We start from the raw sequence: 21,696 nt of genomic DNA on the forward strand, positions 1-21,696 counted from the left end.
ATTACATGATCTGTTAGGTAACCAAGAATGTGCCTATGCTGTGTCGATTGTAATCTGCTGTCATCATCTGCAGGTGGTCCTTGAGGGCTGGTTGATCTGGTTGATCACTCTAGGTCCCGTGACCTCATCTGTGGACATCCCGAGTCCTGTACTTTTAAACAATAAAAATAAACAATACACATACAACCAACACATTCTTTTGACATGTTTGTGGGCCCTTTGTCCTGAAAAGATTGAAATCCAGTGTTAGTCATTTCCCATTGTCACCTACTCCAGGCCTTCTGAAAGGATTAGCCTAAGTGAAACAGTTTAGCTTCTGGGGTGACATCACTGTATCCTGTGCCCTAGGGAGAATGATACTTCAAGGAGTTAGTTTCCACATTGCTGCCCTTTGAGCTTTTTTAAGGGAATTAAACAATCAGTTAATCAAATGGTTTTCAGCTCGCCTTACAGCAAGCTCTTGATGACATATACTGCTAACCACTCCTAAAAAGAATGGGTGATTACTCAACATTCATTTCATCTTCATCTCATGACTGCCACATGGGGCCATTACTCAATGTCCACAGACACAAACAGAAAAACAAGACACATTTATTTTAATGTTTTAATCATAACCAAATATTGTAGAATTCCCTTGCAAACACAAATTAATTCCTGAACTACCAGTACTTGTTGTAAGCCAATGCATTAAATTTCAGCACCTCAGAATCTAGCCTATTTTCCAACAGTTTATCTGATGATTTCCAGCCCAAATGCTCAAAAAACCACCTCAAGGCACTAAATCCTAGCCTGGGCGAAAGCGACTGTTGACTCTGTCAAACAGTCTGGCAAAAGTCAAGAGGAATCCGTCTCCGTGGAGGGTGAGATAGTCTGATCTTACTCTGCCATTTAAATTCATTGGAGTTCCAAATTCAAATTAAAACCCATATTGTGCTTTATTAGCATGATTGTTACGGTATAGCATCGCAAAAGCATACAAATAACAAAACAAAAGTGTGAATATAGTTACATTAACCAATCAGTAGCGGACTTAGCGGGTGAGTTCTGCGTCACCACTCTCAACCGTTTGCTGATTGGCTAAACACTGAGAGAACCTAGCTCGAGGCTTTTGCCAGACGATCTGCGGAGCCAAAATCTTTATGTGGAGTACATAGGATGGCGTTGCCAGGCTAACTAAATCCTGCCCAATTTGAACAGTTTTGGAAAAGCCTAATGCCCCTTTTATACCTGCAGACGGCCATCCTAAGCAGCCCAATTCGGCGGGAAAACTCTCACTCTGTTTGTCAAAATAAGTCTTTTGTCATGCAGTAACTCCAGTGACATGCACCCAAGGATGTACACATTTATTATCTATGTTATAATATTTTAAAATAGTTATTTGCAATAGTGCATTTCTTAATAATGTGTGTAATATATTGGACCTGTATGGACACATGCAGTTGAGCTAATAAAGTACATATATTTCATTTAATAAAGCCCTTAGTTTCCCAGCATGACAGTGGGAACTGGCATAATGATTAAAAAATAAATATTGACTCATTATTGGTTTAAAAAGGTATTCAAATATGATATTTTGTCTGAAAATGTATATAAAATTCATCTGCCCTGTTAAAGAGACACTGTGCAAGAAATGGTCAAAAAAGGTACTGCAACTGTGCTGATCATTGGAACTGTGTCGCCTATTGCCAAATTTGACTTTGTCATGATAGTTTACTAAGTAATAAACTCACATTTTCTAGTATGGCCCAAGTCATTTTTGCAGCTAAAAATGGCTATTTCTGGAAATTCAAAATGGCGGACCATGGAGATCCCCCTTTTCATGTATGAAAAGTGCCATTTAAAATGTATTATAATTATATAATTTACAATTTATAAAAGTCATAATGAATACTTAGAATTTCATGGTGGTGGTAAATATTCATGAAAAAGGTAACATTAGTGAATGGGTAGCATGAATTCTGGAAATAAACAACTAAAAACCTCACACAGTGTCCCTTTCAGTCTTGAAACGTTGATATTTCTGTAGAATGACACACACACACACACACACACACACACACACACACACACACACACACACACACACACACAACCCTGCCTCCACACAAATGGCTTTTCAATCCTCTCTTTCATTCTTTCTTTCTCTCTCCTCCCCTCCCTCCCTCCTTCTCTCTCTGGCTCACGCAGTACTTCATGCATACCTGCCAACCTTTCATTTTTTTTTGAGTAGCAACTTATCGCAGCGCTGCAATTCACGCCGCTACAAATACTTCCAAGTGAGAAAACGTGGTCAACGCAGCGCAACACTATGCCAAAGCAACAGGGCCGCCGGCGGGCCCATCTGAGCGGCAACTTTGTTTTCCATAGCTTGCCCTACACCTAGGCTTGCCAAATTTCAATGGGGAAAATATGGGACACTTCATTCAGGCAGCGGGTGTGGGGATGGGGGTTTCTCGTATTTTGAAGCGACAGCGCCGTAGTTTGATGTCAAAAAATCGTAGCTGCTACGCAAAATGCGTAATGGTCGGCAGGTATGCTACATGTGGCGCCAAACCACACTGTGACAGTAGTCAAACTTCTTATACAACTGTGTGCCACTGATTGCTGCTATCGTATAAAAGCTAACATTCTGCACGACAACACACACACACATACCCACACGCACACACATAGGGGTGGGTTGGTGGTGATTTTTTGTGTGGAATTTTCCATGAGAACTGGTGATTTGGTGGGGGGCGACAGCTGTCGCTGCCGTGGGGGTTTACGGGGTAGTAAAAACACACCCTCAACTCCCTTCTTAAGACACACACACACACACACACACACACACACACACAAAAGGCAGGGCCAAATGTGCACCCCCTGCTCCCTCGACCATAAGAAAACAATCTAATGATGTTCACAAACACACTCACACTCTTACACAAGCACATGCTCTCTCACTCACACTCTTACACAAGCACATGCTCTCTCTCACACACAGCACATACTCAGCCTCACTTACATGCACAAATACACAATGACATGCTCACACTCACTTACATGCACGCATACACAATCGCATGCTCACACTCACTCCTATACACATGCTCTCTTATACATGGTCTCACACAAGCACACGAAAGTGCATGCTAAAACATTCAGACACACACACACACACACACACACACACACACACACACACACACACACACACACACACACACACACACACACACACACACACCACATGACACAATAACATTTTGACTACACATCTCATCTTCAGGGCTTTAATTTTTGTAATTGGGAATTACTTTTATGGCTCTCTCTTTCTGTTTCTTTCTCTCTCTCACACACACACACGCACGCAGGCACACACACACGCACGCACACACGCACACAGTTGAGGGTAACGTCGCCCAGTGGTCTTAGAGCAATTGTTGAGCACTCAGGAAGACAGCAAAACGAATGTCCCAGAAGATTTTTTTTTTTTCGTGAACCCAAATTAAGGCCATGAGGCATAAATCTAACATAAGGTAAAACAGGCCAACCAACAAAATGACTGGAAGAAAGTATGTACACACAAAAAATGGCATGAGAACCAAACAAAAAGATAATGACTACCAATACAGTCAAAATGCAAAATTAAACTATGCTATAGAAAAAAAGGAACAGTTCTTCACTCAGAGCTCAAAGACTCACATCTTTCCCACTCACACACTCCGTTTTGAACAACTGCTGGGATATTTCAGGTCAAACAAGGTATTAGACCAGAAGACTATAAAATCAGAGTAAAACCACCAGTAGGTAACAAACAGATTTTTACTTCAAATAAAACACTATTTACAAGTCAATATACAGTGCATACAGTACATCAGAGACAGAACAAAGAGGAGATCAAAGAGAGAGTAGAGGAGACATGAAGGGAGGGAGAATACAGACAGACACACAGACACACACACTTCTTGTTTTGAGATCCCCTTTGTTAGCTTATTTTAATGATCAGTAAATACCAACCGATTAATGCACGTCCACTGATGTTGCCGAAGAATCTATCAAGCCCCACCCCACTCATCTGTTTTTTTAATTAAATAGCATCCTGCATAGCATACCCTCCACATACTGCAGAACTCCTGCTGTGTTGAAGGCTGCTGTCTCAGAAACTATGCCACATCCTCAAAAAAGCTACATTTGCCCATTTAATGACATCATATATGCTGACATGGCCAAATATATCTCCTCATTTCCACAATCTAAGCTGGTTCAAAAGGAGTGCTTCCTGCTTCCTCAAGCATGAAAACATTTAAGTGAAATAAGGAAAAGGGTAACGTCTTATTTTAGGTTCACGTGTTATCTACTAATACATGTCGAATTGTTCTATGTATAAGTAACTAAAGAACCTACACTAATGAACCTATACTTCTGAACATCTGAACACCTAAAAAAATTATTTGTTTTTGTCAAACACATACCTCATAGGTCACTCATACAGACAATTAGGCATTTAGCCTATTATTGGCTGACAAGTGAACCATACATTAAAGTTTTCCCAGGAAAAGTTCAGAATTCTGAAAGTTATCTTCTCGAAGTGGCATTCCTCTTTTTTCAATGCAGTGTTGAGCAGTGCATCACTCTATTTACAGGCAACTATGGCATTTCATTTCAGTACACTGATTTTGAGACTAACACTGGTTTTCAGCAGACTGGATGAGTGTCACTAAGGATGGTTTGTAGCCAACTGATGTTTTGGTGGATATTTGCTTGCTGTGTCACACTGATTTTGTCGCTGAGGCTGGCAAACATCACAATTACTTCATTTGTTGATGCTGGGTTGTGTTGTGTTGCACTTGATGTTTCTGTCTGAATCCCAGATTGTGAGGCTGTGTCTGAGGCTGTCTGGTGTTGCGTGCTAGTACAGTACACTAGGGCAGTGGTTCCAAAACGTTTTGAGCGGGGACCCCCTTCTGGACTTGGGAATATTTTCGCGATCCCCCCCCACCATAGTCTAAGCCTAGCAATGGATTTCTAGGAATATTAGCGGGCAGACTATTCATGGAAAATCTAGCAATATTAACGGACAACAAAAATTGCAGGACAACATACATCTATTGACCATGTACGATTGAATAGGCCTACTGTTACTAACCAAATTATGGCATTATCTTAGCTGTTAGCCGTTAACCCGTAGTTTTTCCGGGTTTTATGCAATGTCCCTTTTGTGCGCGACCCCCCTTCAGTACCTCCGCAACGCCCTAGGGGTCCCGGCCCCCAGTTTGGGAACCACTGCACTAGGGCATGCTGTTTGGCCTTCAGTCGTGGTACATCTTCAAAATGCAACTCTTGATGACGCCCATGTACCGGTCCCAGATGGGCTCAAATCTGTCAAAGACAGTAGAAATCAGATTTAGACACAAAATTCTATGTATATTGTACATATAACACATCAACAGCGCACAACATTACAACATTACATTACATTATATATATTTACGGTAACACTTCATTTTAGGGATACATCTATAAGCACTAATACATACAATGTTAATGCTTGCATAAGTAAGTTGTAAGGCATGTACTAAGCAAACACTAAGGCCTACTAGGTCCTTACTAAGGTTAAATTGGTAATAAATCCCTTATTGTGCATGAACAAGACATTCACGAATACATGCCTAACAAATGTTTGACTTTGCTTTGTACATGCCTTACAAGTTACTTATACAGGCACATTGTATGTATTAGTGCTAATAGATGTATCCCTAAAATAAAGTGTTACCATATTTACATATTAATATGAATATTATAGTATATTAAATATCACTGATACAGCATATCAAAACCACACAGAAAAGTATATAAAGATAATATGGAGATAATCAGTCCCTCCAGGAAATCGCGATGTTGCGATCGCTTAGTTTTTTCGCAACTTCAATGAATTCCCGCGAATTCTGCGCGAGAGTGCAACTTTAACCAATCACTGCGATTTCCCGCAACTTTGAACACTTTGAACCAGTCCATGTTGCGCTGACTTCACTGACGTCGACAAACTTCTTTTCAAAAAGGATAATACAATAAAACAATACAATAAAAAAGTAACCTAGCAATCAGTCCCAGCACTTTACTGTACGAAGTTGTCGGTGAGGGGGAAAAAACTAATAAATACGAATGTAGGAAACGCCATGTTCTCATTGCGCGTCTGCTCGCATGGTCACAGGAGGGAAAATGTATGACTAGTCTGGCATAACCAATAGGCCTACATTTTTAAAATGTGCCAGGCCTACATAAATATAATTAACACTTCATGACAGTCATCTACATTACGCCAAGTATAGGGCTCCAAGATGTGTGTTTTTTTTTTCTAAAGCGGTCCACCTGCTGGACCACTTTGGTGTTTGACTTGTGCGCATACAGAAGGCAACATTTTCCCTCCGAATTGAGATGCGCAAATGCCTTGTCCACAACAAAGGAGTAATTTCCATCCTTCATTGTGAATGCTGCGTGCGTGCCTGGCCGATATAGTAATCTCTTTCGCGCAAATTGGGCTATGGCTGGATACGAGCACTTGGTGACCGTGGTGACCGTGTCGTCAAATCACTTTCGTTTAACCTGGCGCGGTCAAACGGACAAGGAACACTGAACATGAATAAAACCAGAGCAGACACGTTGGAAAGCTGTGGGAGTAAGTTGGAAAACTACTTTCTGTCTCTCCCTCTCCTTCTCTCTTCCTTGCGCGATTGACGGTATTGATTGACAGCTGAGACCTCCGTTCTGCAGGCGACGTGGTGTTTTATAGATAACAATCTCGTCGTCTTTTATATTCACAAGAGCACCAAAATTAATATAATTTCTGAGCATTATTCAGCAAGCACCCTTCACAACAGGAAATCTGTGAACTCCATCCTCGTTACATTGAATGATGATCATCAGCCGTTAATTTAAAGCCGGCTGACGGCGCGGGAGAACAAAAAAAAAACCTAGGCCTATGCCTTCTTTCGAAAGCGACCCCTCCCTCTGCTTTTATTTGTGTTGCTTTTGACAAGCTTGAAAATTAAACGCCGACACAGGCAGGCTATGTGTAGCAGACGACTCACATTAACCAGGATTTCAGTCACAAGAGTTCCTGTCAGGTACCCTCTTCAACTGGGTGGACATGCCCAATTCCGCCCGCCTACTTAATTATGTATCCACTGTTTAAGTCAGGAATGGATATCGACATGATACGAAGTTTGTATGCTTACAATTTGAAACGGTGATGACATTTAAAACAGAGTCAAACGGCCATAAACAACATTGTAATGAAGGGTGTCGTAATGGCAGCATGAAAGAGATGGAACTTTTCACGACGACATTCTGGCTAAAAACTCGCCCTGGCCGCTTCCCTGCTTTGCTTAAGGACCAAAATTATAATATAAAAATGGAAATAATATAAAAACACCAGAGGACTGGAATGTGGCAGTGTCCTTTACTTTCAAGCGTGGGGAAACACATTAAAAATCGCAACAAAAATCGCACCTTTCACTTCATGCCGCAACAAAATCGCAACAACACAGTAAGAAGCTCCGCAACTTTTATCGCGATTTTCTGGAAATCCTCGTGCACCATCTGCCAATTCTGACCGCGATTTCTTGAGAAAATGCCCGCGATTTCCTGGTGGGACTGGATAATGCACATATAGGACACAGCACGGACCATTTCTAATGTGTGAGTTTCTCATAGCTGTTAGAGCTGTGTCAAACACAAACACTCATACAAAAATGTAAACACTCTAAAACACACACACACACACACACACACACACACACACACACACACACACACACACACACACACACACACACACACACACACACACACAGACACGTACTGACCTGAATGTCTCCAGCATGTGAGCTGAGCTGGTGTAGTGTGTGAGGAAGAGTCTGAGGTCGCCAACTGACCACCTGTCTGACCGACACGGCTCAATGAACTGACGGGCACACACATGCACGCAGACACAGACACAGACACAGACACACACAGATCAAGATTAGGAAGGTTAAGACACAATGGACGTTCACTGTAACACTAGGCTGAAAAAATAATCTGAATACAGTATTTGTTTGCAGGTCATTGACTTCTTTTAGTTGCAGACATCAAGGTGCTTCAACAACAGCTGATGCCATTATTGTATGAATTAAATAAAATAAAATAAAATCTTGTTTTTTACTGGATTGTCTAAAAGCATATTAATTGTACATATTTTACCAATTATTAATTAGATGCATACCAGAGTGGCATTAGCTGTGGTTGTATGACCTGATGGCTGCTACTTAAAAACGTCAATGGCCCTTACACAGAAGTTTAAGTTATAGCTTTATGAAGCATAAATAATATTGTTCTGCTGCCATCTCAATGTTACCTTCTCCACGAGGTCAATGAAGAGGTCCCTGACATCTTTGGTGTGTGTGAGCTTGGCAGCGATGTTCACAAGCGCTCTGGACAGATTCTGGAGACACAAACACAAGAGCAAGCTTGTATAATTTGCCAAGTAAGGACAAAGACAAAGACATTGATCTTTCTGTGTGGTCTTCACTCTTACTTACAGGTATTTTTTTAATCGATTTTCATTTTTATTTGTTTTATGTATGTGTATTTTAATCTAAACAACCAGGAACATTAATTTCTCCGTGGGGTAAATAAAGTCTGTCCATCTATCTATCTATCTATCTATCTATCTATCTATCTATCTATCTATCTATCTATCTATCTATCTATCTATCTATCTATCTATCTATCTATCTATCTATCTATCTATCGNCAGAGGCTAAAACTGGAGCAACAGATGTTTCGGACGCCTTGTGCGCGCCTTTTTTCATTACCTTAACCCGTTAAGACACAGCATTATAAGTTAGCCGTTACCAGAATGGCAATGACCAAGTCGTAGTGCATTACTAAAGGCACTGTGTTATGTCATAGTAGTGTAGTACTATGGTAGTTCACTTTTCAATGACTATTACAGCGTTCCACAGGAGGTACGGCATCATTATGGGGCTATGACACAGGTTAGGTCATGTCAAGGCCAAGTAGCTATTATGCTGTTCTGCTATCATGAGTGTCTCAGTCCTCACCTTAAAGTTTGCCTCCATCTCATTGAAGACCTTAATCTTCCCTCGTAACTGGGCACACACCAGGCTGTGGAGAGACATCACAGAAACACATATATCCAACATCCACACACACCGACACACAAACACACACACTCTCTCTGCATACACATTCAGTACATATATTCAACAGCCACACACGCCGACACACACTCACACCCTCTGCATACCCAGACACAGGGAATCATATTGACACGTCTACTTTTACTGTAATACCACACGTGATGGCCTAAGGTTTAGTGCTACCTACAAACTACTTTCCCTCACATTATCGTTATTTAGCTTGATGTCTATAGACCTATCTGTGCTACCCATCCCCTTAATTTCCTTCCAGGTAAATTAAGCGTGCAATAATATCCAAGCTATAAGCTGCCACTTTTTTCTCATGGTTTAAACCGGCGGCGTATACAGGCTAATACATTTCATACCACCAAAACATCAGTATACATATAAAAAATTTTTTTAACTCACATTAAAATGTGGACATCTGTGGCTTCTACAGTGGAGCGGCCTATACTGTATCTTATCAAATATCTTCGGTGCGGCTCATAGTCAGAAATATACCTACTCCTACCTCTTCATACCCAGATGTGATACGCAGCATTGTAACTATCATAACTTTATCAATGCTTTACACAATCCAGGTGTCATTTTCTAGGGATCGTTCAGCTCTGTCTAGATATGAGATTTTTTAGGCTTGGGGCTATTTGAATCTGTTAAATGTCAAAGGGGTCAGTTGTCCCGGGCCCAGGGAGACAGGGGGCCCAAAATTGGGTCCTCATTACATTGTATGCATTGGATTTGGAGCCCTTTCAAATTAACCTGATTATCATCGACTTTCAAATCTCTTCGAGACTTGGTCTGACCAAGAGCATAACAATTAACTTTTCACAAACAGCATGGTTGACCCGCCTCCCTAGGTTTGCTACTGGTTGACTGGTGTCAGACAAAGTGGGTGGAGTTCCCCATTTTTCGGGCAATCAGAAACGATATTTGCATTGCTCTTGACCTGACTGGAAGCAACGCAGAAGGTGTTGCGTCACTAGGAGGGCGTGGCCTGGCTGCTTTCAAATGACTTTGTCCCGGGCCCAGCAAAAGCTGTCAGCGGCCCTGCTGCTACGTATTCTACCACATCTCTGTACAAAGGCGCCAACTTCAGCTCAACATTGGGCCGTCAAAATGGTACAATATTGCAGTAATACTGCAGAGCAGGTGAGAATGACAGCGGGTGTTGATTAGTTTAGCCTATCTCTTGTAGCATTTCTATGGGTGCATTCCAATATGCGGACTCCCGTCCTCCACTTGTGCTTGTGGCCTCGTGTGTAGCTGATGCCCCGGGGCACCTCCGTGGAAAAAACAATACACTTTTTGGGGACTGTTCTTCATTCACCATCCTGATTGCAAATGAGAAAATGACATTAGAGTTGTGTTCTCTCAAGATATTGAATCACAAGGTCACAAGCAGGCAAGTGAGCAAGGGAGGACTAGAGTCCGCATATTGGAATCCACACTTTGTCATTGACCAGCATAATATTGATGGTGTACACACTGCTGTTCTACAACATCTCTAGTCGGTAGTAATACTACAGAGCAGGTGAGAATGACAGTGGGTGTTGATTGGTCTAGCCTACGTACCTCTTGTGCTGGTCCAGCATGTCTTTGTCATTGATCAGCACCTTGAGATCCTTCAGGTTGTGCAGGAACTCCTTCTCTAGGTCCACATCCATGTCTTCCATCACGCTGTCTGCACTCACCACACACACACACACAATCATAATATATACTTTTTTTAAAATATATTTTTTGAGCTTTTTATGCCTTTATTGTGACAGGACAGTTACAGAGGGACAGGATATGAGCGGGGAGAGAGAGATGGGGAAGGTTCGGCAAATGACCCGGGCTGGGATCGAACCCGGGTCGGGATCAAACCCGGGTCACTGGCGTAGTAACCCAGTGCCCTACTGTAATCATAATATATTTAATTGACTTTAATTTCACTTTGACATTTCAGGGCCTTTATTGCTCTCTGCCCGTACAGTACAGAATACAGTACACTATAGACGTAGTAGCGCAAATACTGAATATAGAGTTCAGAGTACCAGAGGTAATTAATGAATGATATTACATTCATAGAGCTGTCTGCTTCCCATATCAGATGAATACACCTAATAAAAAAACGCCTCACTATATTATTATCCAGTGATGGGCAACCTGAATCCAGAAGCCATAAGCCAGTCCTGCATTTTCAAAAAGACCTGGTTTAATCTGTCCATATAGGGCAACTGGACAGGTAAAACCAAAAATGTTCAATATGTAAAACCAAGAAAACCTGTAGCATTTATCACCAATACAACAAAGTGGAATCAAATTGGGGTCTCCAAAATGGGTGTGAATGTCACATTGCACTCCATCGATCCTAGTCTCCTCTTCTCTTAAAACGGTATGGCTGACATAGCATGACAACTTAGAACCTCAGGTCATATTGATTCCAGAAGAAACTCCTTACGAACGGTCTGCTCCTTATCTATCGTTCCAGGTAAAACCAGGTCATTTGGAATATGTGCCACTGGATTACAACTTCTGAATCTAGGTTGCCCAACCATCACTGACTACATTAGGGCTGTTTTATTGCAATTAACCCCAGAAAGTCCATAATTAATCACAACTTTTACTCCAGGTTCAATGTTTAATTATTTTGCATTTCTAGACAGTTTAACCCATATACACCGCATGCTGCATTGCACAAGGAACATGTTCTAATGCAAGATGAGGATCTTTTAAATGAAATTAATTTTTTGTTTTTTATGTTCTTCAGAGGCTGAGACATTTAGGCTTTTATGGACTGATACTATCAGATGATAGCAGGAGAGCTTACATCCCACAGCTCCAATGGTCCAGTAGCTGATGAGCTGTCCGGCGCAGAAGGCAAAGTCCTGGAAGGACAAGTACTGAAGCTTCCTCTTGCCCGTCTCAAAGCGGCTGTTGGCAAAGAACACGATCGCAGCATAATCCCTGTGAATCACACACGCACACACACATACGCGCACGCACACACACGCACGCGCACGCATGCACGCACACACACACACACACACACACACAAACAGACACACGCACGCACGCACACATACACACACACACAGACGTCAAATTCTGACCAAAGGGGAAACAAATACTCATTGAGATATTGATTGTGGTGAAAGTTTAGAGTCTAGATCTGTATTTTTTTAGGTGCAGTATGGTGGGGCACTAGAGATATCAGTGTCATTCTCTCAGAAGTGTATTCAGCCCTACAAAGGCAAAATGTGGTAATAACACAAACATACAAACTGAGAAAAATGCCTACGATTGACAGACACACCGTCCATTCAGACATATTAATCAATTAGTATCATGCAGTATTCATGAGCAATGGGCCTCTCGTCTAAGATTTTATTTGGACGATTTAAAACTGTAATAGTTTCATCAATAGCTGGATAAGCACTTAGATAAGCAGAAGGCCTAGCCCTAGAGACAATCAATTTTAATCATTCTGTCTGAAAATTAGGAGCCTAGCCAATGGTGTTGCTGCCCAGTAAGTTGCGTTGTGTATCATTACTTTCACTTACATCCAACACACCCATTTAAAAAGTGTTCTATAATATACTGTAGTAGTCTAAGCTTTAAAGGAAACTGTAGTAGAGGTGAAAAGCAGGGGTGCATTTCTCAAAAGAGAAGTTGTTAGCCTGTTAGCAACTTCGGAAGTTGCCAATGGGAAAATGCATTGAAAACAACAAAGTAGCTAATGTAGTAAGCAACTTTGGTTTTGAGAAATGCACCCCAGCACTCTCTCTCTCCTCACTTGGCCAAGCTGTCGGAGAGCAGGAAGTGATGCCGCACGTTGTCCACTAGGGGGCCTTTCAGCTCCTCCACCACCTTGAAGACGCGCTTGAAGTTATCAAACTGAAGAAGCAGAGAGAGGAGACACGGACAGAGGGAAAAGAACAGAGACAAAGTGATAGAGAAGGTGAAAGAAAGGGGGGAGGGGCGGCCAATGAAAACAGAAAGAGACAAACACAAGGAAATAACAGAAAGAGAAAGAGAAGGAGTCTGTCAGACACAACAACAATCAAAGCAAAACAAAACCCTGACTCAATAGCAACATCAGTAGCCATAACACCTACGAGCAGTGTAGCCATACCACCCGTAGAGCGTGCATGCCAGAACCATAAACACTAAACTACTGTGACTGCCAAGGTCAGGTGCAGGGCCACTGACAGCTTTGGCCAGGCCCAAGAGATTGTAGTTATGTAAAAGCCCCACCACAAAACACACACACACACAATATATAATGACGACCCAATTATGGGGCCCCTCTCTCCCTGGGCCCCGGACAACTGACCACTTTGTCCTCCCCTGTCGGCTTCCAAGGTCAGGCCACTCAGCACAGCAGCTCTGGCCGGTGGTAAACAAGGAGCTTTGCAAGCATAGCAGCTGTGCCTGGATACACACTCTCTCCTCTCCTCTCCTCTCATCCTCCTCTGCGTCTCCTGCTGTACTCAATGTGGGGCTCGGGGACCCCTGGGGGTCCGTTGCACATAGTGTTGCCACCTGGTCCGGTTTTCCCTGATTGTACCCATTTTTTAATGGTTTGTCCAGCGGAAGAAAGATGCCGTTTCCCTGGATACTGAATGAAGGGAGCCATTGCTTACAAGCAAAATAATCGATTATTATTCAAATGTCCAGGGTTTTTTTTTTGTCAGACAGAGGTGGCAAGCCTAGTGGACTAGGGGGTCTGTGAAAAAGTTTGTTACAATGTAATAAGGGAAAATGGTAGAGCACAGCACATAGAAGTGGATCAATGACGTTTAGGTAAAGTAATCCGATCCCATTCCGCTCATTATTCCCATCCTCATTGACCAATTACATACACTGGCTACGGTTACATGATGTTTTTAATTCCGAACTAAATTTCTCAAGTAAACGAGGTCACTGTTTAATAATGTCTAATTTACATAATGACATAATAGTGACAAGCGGTAATGAGGGGGTCCTTAGAAAAAAACATTTCAGTTCTATTAGGGGTCACCAGCCAAGAGCCATTTGAGAACCCCTGCTCTATGGCACAGGACAAATGCTGCCCGAGGTTACATTACACATGGCTGACAATTAGCCAGGATGCCCTCTCCTGTCCTGTCTAGCTGCCTGACTTTGGTCAACAATTCATATTTCACATTTCATCTTGTCTGTCTATATGTTTATATACTGTTGGAAATGTGTTTGAAAATTTTACACATGAAATTATTATTATTTTTTACATATGAAAATATATGAGGAACGATGAAGTGATGTTTTACATGAATAACATTGTGATTAACTCTATTATGCATAGTAGTAATACAAATTATTTGTAAGTTGTATGAGTTATAATGAGTTGTAATTAAAGTGATTAATAGTTATTTAATTTAAAACAACTCAGTTTAATGTGAATGCAGAATTCATATTATATGTTGGCCTCTCGATGCTGCGTGGAGCATTAAAAGATCGAACAGGTTCCAAAGTCTTGAACAGGTTCCAAAGATATTTGATATATGATGGACAACCATAACAACTGTGATAGCCCAGTTACTTGCATAGTTTGTATAGTTCCGATTATTTTTTCTAGAGGGAAACAGGAGATAAGTGGGATATCGGCCTTAAATGTGACCAGAGTTGCATGGAAATCATTTCTGTCCATTGAGGACTCCACTTTCCTTGGACTCTGTGCTTCCCCTTGCTCTTTGAATAGTAGTAGTAGTAGTAGCTTTATTGTCCCCCATGGGGGAAATTACTTCTTCCAGTCAATACAATCAGATATCCCCCCCCCAAAAAAATTATCGTTACACATTTGCCTATTCCATGAAAAATGACATTGGACATGGTTAAATGTCAGTCATCAACAATCAACAGTCCCAGTTTACCCCATAGCGCTCCCATAGCATGGGGGATGTACAAAGCAGAAGGGGGTGAAAATAAATCAATAGAAAGTTCCTTTGCCTACCCAAATTCCTGGTCCACACACTGCAAGTATAGTAGTAGCTGATTCTAATTCTGTTTCTGTCCCTCGCCATCATTCCCCAGGGACAGGTCACCTTGATGGCCATTATCCCTTACTTGAGCTGGCATGTGTGTGTGTGTGTGTGTGTGTGTGTGTGTGTGTGTGTGTGTGTGTGTGTGTGTGTGTGTGTGTGTGTGTGTGTGTGTGTGTGTGCGCGCATGTGTGTGTGTGTGACTGTGAAGAGAAGGGCAGACTGCCCTTACTCCTGGGCTTTCATCCAGATGGGGAGATGGGAATGGGGGAGGGGATGATGGGGGTGTAAAGTGACAGGGAGGAGAGAGGAGAGAGTTGCACTAAGAAAACATGCACATCCATCTCAAATGGGTGATGGACTACTAGTCAAAGTGAACTGAAACAACAAAAAATAGAAATGCACTCAGAGAGTGCAGATCTCCGCCAAGGAAGCTGTTTGATAGAACATTTGACTATGTTACATCCTATTTTTTCAAGTCTTTCTGCCTTGTTTTTAAAACATTTGACTATGTTACAACCTTTTTTTTGAAGTCTTTCTGCCTTGTCTTTTCTTTTTTTAAATCCTGGATCTGGATCGTGATCCAGATCACTCACCACTAAAATGTAATCCCTTGTTCCTTGTTCCTCACAAAATTTCATAAAAATCCATGCATAACTTTTTCAGTTATCCTGTTGACAGACAGACAGACAAAAAGACAAACAAAACAACGCGACCGAAAACATAACCTCCTTGGCGGAGGTAATAAACTATGCAACACCAGGCTCACGTTTCTCTTTTTCAATATGACGTTTCGGGCAGCATGCCCTTCATCAGATGTCATATGAGAAGAGAAGAGAAACGGGAGCTTGGCTTTGCGGCTCTTGTGTTTTAAAGAGAGAGGAGAGTGTCCTTGGTGTGAGGGGCACCTGTCAGCGGCAGCTTTTGACTGCGATGGGGGTGGAGATGGGGATGATGGGCAGGTGCGGAGCTATAGGGGGGCGAGCAGGGCATTTGCCCCGGGGCTCAGGGCCCACCCGAATTGGTGGTGAGGGCCCTATTGTCACTTTGGCTAGCCACATGGGGGGGGGCTATCAGTGTTTTGTGTACAAATGTTCTACCACTGATGATGGGGTGTGGGGAAGATGGTGGGAGTGTAAAGTGACATGGGGTACTGCCAGGTGCGGAGCTATAGGGGGCGAGCAGGGCATTTGCCCAGGGCCCACCAGAATTGACGGTGAGGGCCCTATTGTGACTTTAGCAGGCCATATGGGGGGCCCTATAAGTGCTTTGCCCTCGAGGCCAGCCACTGATGATGGGGGATGGGGACGATGGGGTGAGTGTAAAGTGACATAGGGGACTGCCATTAGTGTCTATGGCACCTGTCTGCGGCAGTTCTTGACTAGGGGTGGGTATTGGCAAAGGGTTTACAATTCAATGCACATCTCAATACACATGCCACGATGTGATTCTATAATCACAACGCATTGGGATTCATGTACTATTGCGATGCATTGCGATAGTTACTTCAGTAAATGTATAAAAATACATCTTATTTGTCAATTGCTGTGTAGCATTTATAAGTCAGTTCATCTGGAAGAGAACGTCCATTAGAACAGAGATATAACCTACTCTCTACTGAACAAAATTAACCAGTGGCAATTAATTTCATTATTTTTAAATAATTGATTGAATCGTCATGAATGGATGCAGTACATCGTGAAAATAAGTATCGTGATACCTTGTCATGAATCGATGTAGTATATCGGAAAAATAAGTAACGGGATACCCTTGTCATGAATCAGTTCAGTATATTGGGAAAATAAGAACCGCGGCCGCCATACCTTGTCATGAATCGATGCAGTATATCGCGAAAGTACAGTAAGTACTGTATAGCGATGCATTGCCATGATGACAATTTTTTGCACACCCCTAATCATGTCTGCCAGTGTTAGAGCTGATGTCGTCTAGGCAGAGGGATGGATTAAGGGGGTGGAGGATAGGGGATATGGGATGCTGGGGGTAGGGGGTCAGGCTGTAAGGTGACATTAGTGTGTCATAAGGGTGTCATTAGAGTGTCACTGGTGCACCTGTCTGCGGCAGCTCTTGATTCCGATGCCCGTCTTGGAGCTGATGTCGTCCAGGTCCTTCTTCATGCCTTTGGACAGCTTCTTGCCCAGCACCTCTCTGGCAAACGCATTATCAAACTGGTAGTACCTACAGAAGCACAAAACATATTATATTATATCATATTATATTATATTATATTATATTATATTATATTATATTATTATATGGTGTGACGTCATTGGTCGAATGCTCCATTCATTTCAACGGGGCTCCCCAACGTTCGCACGTCTGTTATTTTTCGATAACGGACGGGTTGGTCTATAACAGACCGCTGTCAATGGCAACAAGACTTTTCACTGCTAAAGCGACTTTTCAACAAGACTCTAATCAGCTGCTGTGATAGACAACACCTGTTGTCCTGGCTACCTAGCTGTTGCCTAGCGGTGTTCCACAACGGCACTGTTTTGTTTTGCGCAGCAACAATCTTAACATCTAAACAATCTAAACACTAAAGAAATGTCCCCGCCATGTGTGAATCATTTAAGTATATCCATATAATAAGCGGGTTAACTTTCGGCGAGTCGGTCGCTTTGTGGAATAGCAGCACTTCAGAGAGAACAAGGCCCCTCCGCTCCGCGTCGGGGTCTAAAGATTCTCTCTGTCGTGCTGCTATTCCACGGTAGCGACCCTCTCGCCGAACGTTAACCCTTACTTATATTATATTATATTACATTATATTGTATTATATTATATTATATTGTATTATATTACATTATATTATATTATATTATATTATATTTAGGGCTGGGACATTAATGCATTAATTTCGATTAATTAATAAAAAAAAAAAAACTCATTTTAATCGCACTACATAGTTCTGGATTAGACCAGTGTGGAGGGCAGCCTTTCACCACATGGTGAAAATAGAGAAATCTGAAATTGAGAAGAGTTCTCTCTTCTTTTAAAAATGAACAATATTTTTAGATTAAGCTTATTTATTGTCATTATTCAAAATCCATGTGAAAAAAATACTTTTCACTGTTTACAAGTCAGATATTTAAATGCGATTAAAATGCGATTAATTCGATTAATTAATTTCAAAGCCTATAGATTAATTCGATTAAAAATTTTAATCGAGTCCCAGCCCTAATTATATTATATTATATTACATTATATTGAGAGTCAGCACCTCCCTGGCAAAGGCGTTATCGAACTGATACTAGCACACACACACCCATTGGTGTAGTCCAGTGTTTCTCAACAGGGGTGCCGGGGCACCCTGGGGTGCCGCACGCCCCCCTCAGGGGTGCCGCGGAAACGTGGCTGATGAATAAATGATGTGATATAATACATATTTGTCTAAATTGATAAGTTAATGCTATTCAGTGGAATCTTTCATCTGCCATTTACGCACAATAAAGTAAACATAGGTCGCCCCAGTCAGCTGCATATTACAGCTTGTTGGTTTGGGGTGCCTTGAAATTTTTCACGATTTGAAAGGGTGCCTCGCCTAAAAAAAGGTTGAGAAACACTGGTGTAGTCTACTTTTTTGTAGTGGGTATACTGTATATTTGTGCATTTTTTTGAAGTGGGTATACTGTATATATTTGTGCTATTCTAAATAGTTTTAAGTGGGTATACTGAAACCCTTGAAATGTTGGAGTGGGTATACTACGTATACCTGCGTCCTAGGTAGACTACTCCACTGCACACACCACAGACCAAACACATATTTGATTATGTGCATGTAGTATGTGTATATGAATGTGTTTTTTGCATTTGTGTGAAGGAGTGACAGATCCAGTAAATATTAGGGGTGTAAATCATAGTGTCCATAACGATACGAATCGGTATCTATGTCTTAAGGCCGCTATTCGATTATTTTCGATACTTAAGAATGCCCCACGATAGAATACGATTCGATCGCTAGCCGATGAATCGATGCATCGATACATATCGATTATTATTAACACCCCTAGTAAATATTGCATAGCCGTGTCTCTGTCTGTATAAGCACTAGGCCCCCTATCCAATGTGCATGATGATGATGATGATGATGATGATGATGATGATGATGACAATGACGATGATGTGTACATGGTGATCGTGTCCATTCAAATTATCATGGCCTACCTGTACAAGTGGGTTCTCTTATCTGCTTGTGTGTGTGTGTGTGTGTGTGTGTGTGTGTGTGTGTGTGTGTGTGTGTGTGTGTGTGTGTGTGTGTGTGAGCGAGAGAGAGAGAGAGAGAGAGAGAGAGAGAGAGAGAGAGAGAGAGAGAGAGAGAGAGAGAGACAGACACAGACAGAGACAGAGAGGGACCGTAAGAAAGAGAGTAAGAGAATAAGAGAGAGAGAGTAAGAGGAAGAGAGAGAGACAGAGAGAGATGTACAGTATAGTACCTCTCCATCATCATGACCTGTTTGTGAGGGGGGATCTGGAAGAGCAGTTGATTGCCCAGTTCGGCCAGTGTGTATATGTGTGTGTGTGTGTGTGTGTGTGTGTGTGTGTGTGTGTGTGTGTGTGTGTGTGTGAGAGAGAGAGAGAGAGAGAGAGAGAGAAAGGGAGAGAGGGAGTGTGTGTGAGAGAGAGAGAGCGAGAGAGAGAGAGAGAGAGGGAGAGAGAGAGAGAGAGAGAGAGAGAGAGAGAGGGAGAGGAGAGAGAGAGAGAGAGAGAGAGAGAGAGAGAGAGAGAGAGAGAGAGAGAGAGAGAGAGAGAGAGAGAGAGAGAGAGAAAGAAATTATGGTGTGTGTATGTGTGTGTGTAGTACCTCTCAATCATCATGGCCTGTTTGTGTGGTGGTATCTGGAAGAGCAGCTGATTGGCCAGTTTGGCCGGGCTCTGCAGCAGCTTCTCGCACATCTGGAAGGTTCTGAACTGGTCCATGGTGTCACTCTGCACCACCTCCACGCTCACCACACAGTCCCGCAGCGCACCAGACTCCATACGCAACCGCACCGCATCACTAACTATACAGTAGAGTAGACAGAGAGAGAGAGAGAGAGAGAGAGAGAGAGAGAGAGAGAGAGAGAGAGAGAGAGAGAGAGAGAGAGAGAGATTATTACTTCTATTTTATTAAGTATTATTATGACTTTACTTTACTATTATTATAGTAAAGTTAAGTAATAATAATTACTATTAATTATCATTATTATTTTGCTTTACTATTATTATTACTTACTATAATTATCATAACTACTATGTAATGACATTCACCAAATGCAACCAAATCCAAAGCGACTTACAAAAGGGCAGCACATACACATTAATATAGACCATCACCATACTTCTCCCCCCCCCCCTCCCCCCACAAACACACACACAGAATGGGTGGGTGACACAAACAGAACAAGATGCACACAAGCATGGAGGGAGGATGATAGAAAGAGAAGAAAAAGAGAAGAGGAGCTGTGGTAGTGATATGGAATAAGTGTGAAATAGATGGAAGTATCAGGAAGGATCAAGTAATTCGTTATGGTCCACTAAGTGCCTATCCAGTAAATAGTTTGTAGGCTACATGGGGTGGTGAAGGAGCACATGAAATATTTTGTGCATGAATTATTTATTGTCCAACCAAGTGCCCTTATGCAGTTATGTCAGTTAGCCTAGTCTTTCAGTAGCAAGTGTTGGCTGATGGGTTTCAAAAGCAGCGAAATTCAAACCCCAGGCACGTAGTCTACCTGCGTGGCCATCCAGCCAAAGCTGGTAGACGTCCTCATCCATTATGGTGTTGTTTCCAACGAATACATCCAGCTCCACCGACATGGTCTGCGGCAGTCACACGGACACAAACACGCGCACGTACGCACAGCACACACACGTCGCAATGACAAGTTAATTACGTGGCAGTTTTCCAAATGCCAAAGAGTAGCGCAGAGTCGCAATCCATTCGCCATAAAAATACAATAACCGCCGCGCTATTTCATAAACAAATACAGTATGGCGAACTTGATGGAGAATTTGGAACAGTACAGGTCATCCCTTCTCAAACTATTTTAACACCAAAGCTTATTAACGCCTTGCTTAAGCTGTCAGGATAAAGGCATGCATTATACACACTTACTGTTGGGTGAGCTTTCGTTTACTTCAATGACAAAATAGAGACTAGCTGACACCGAAATGTTGTGGTAGGAAACGCCTTCGTGCTTGCTCAAAGATCTGCATCTGCAAACTTGGAGCTGCACCTCACGCTGTTATCTTTTCTTGGTGATGTAATTGCGCACTTCTATTTTACCAAGTCGCTGCGGTTAAATATCTCACAATACTACCCAGAAACACCGTTGCGTTGCATCTACCCCTCACTGAGAAAACTACCGACTCTAGCTACTTATTGCACATCTAAGGCTAATTAACCACCGCACCCTTCTATGACACAAACGCTGGTATTTTTGGACACTTAGCAACCTCGGACAGCGGTCAGTACGAGCTCTAATATTGAATGGACGAAATTATAAACTCAACACTGCCATCTATCG

The 21,696-nt window shown here is 42.1% G+C and overlaps 1 protein-coding gene across 1 annotated transcript; it reads right to left on the bottom strand.

The window, feature by feature from the left end:
• Nucleotides 1-3,788: 3,788 nt before the first annotated feature.
• Nucleotides 3,789-21,293, bottom strand: LOC134452642 (acidic fibroblast growth factor intracellular-binding protein B-like). The gene is made up of 11 exons (XM_063203131.1): nucleotides 21,285-21,293; nucleotides 20,902-20,989; nucleotides 19,992-20,190; nucleotides 17,242-17,368; nucleotides 12,967-13,067; nucleotides 12,001-12,137; nucleotides 10,761-10,869; nucleotides 9,090-9,153; nucleotides 8,381-8,467; nucleotides 7,851-7,948; nucleotides 3,789-5,364 (listed from the first exon to the last, which is right to left on the bottom strand). Exons 2-11 carry the CDS (start codon nucleotides 20,984-20,986, stop codon nucleotides 5,295-5,297), a joined length of 1,077 nt encoding a protein of 358 aa, XP_063059201.1. The 5' UTR covers nucleotides 20,987-20,989; nucleotides 21,285-21,293; the 3' UTR covers nucleotides 3,789-5,294.
• Nucleotides 21,294-21,696: the final 403 nt, after the last annotated feature.

The sequence above is a fragment of the Engraulis encrasicolus genome, chromosome 7, assembly GCF_034702125.1.
Source record: "Engraulis encrasicolus isolate BLACKSEA-1 chromosome 7, IST_EnEncr_1.0, whole genome shotgun sequence".
Lineage (NCBI taxonomy): Eukaryota > Metazoa > Chordata > Actinopteri > Clupeiformes > Engraulidae > Engraulis > Engraulis encrasicolus.

Bases quoted from the DNA above. Each gene is read 5' to 3' on its own strand.
- LOC134452642 (XM_063203131.1), bottom strand. From the start codon at position 20,986: ATGTCGGTGGAGCTGGATGTATTCGTTGGAAACAACACCATAATGGAT. The intron at 13,068-17,241 runs GTGCACCAGTGA...CTGCTTCTTCAG, and splicing joins TCAAGAGCTGCCGCAGACAG to TTTGATAACTTCAAGCGCGT. The intron at 8,468-9,089 runs GTGAGGACTGAG...TTGTGTCTCCAG, and splicing joins AGATGGAGGCAAACTTTAAG to AATCTGTCCAGAGCGCTTGT.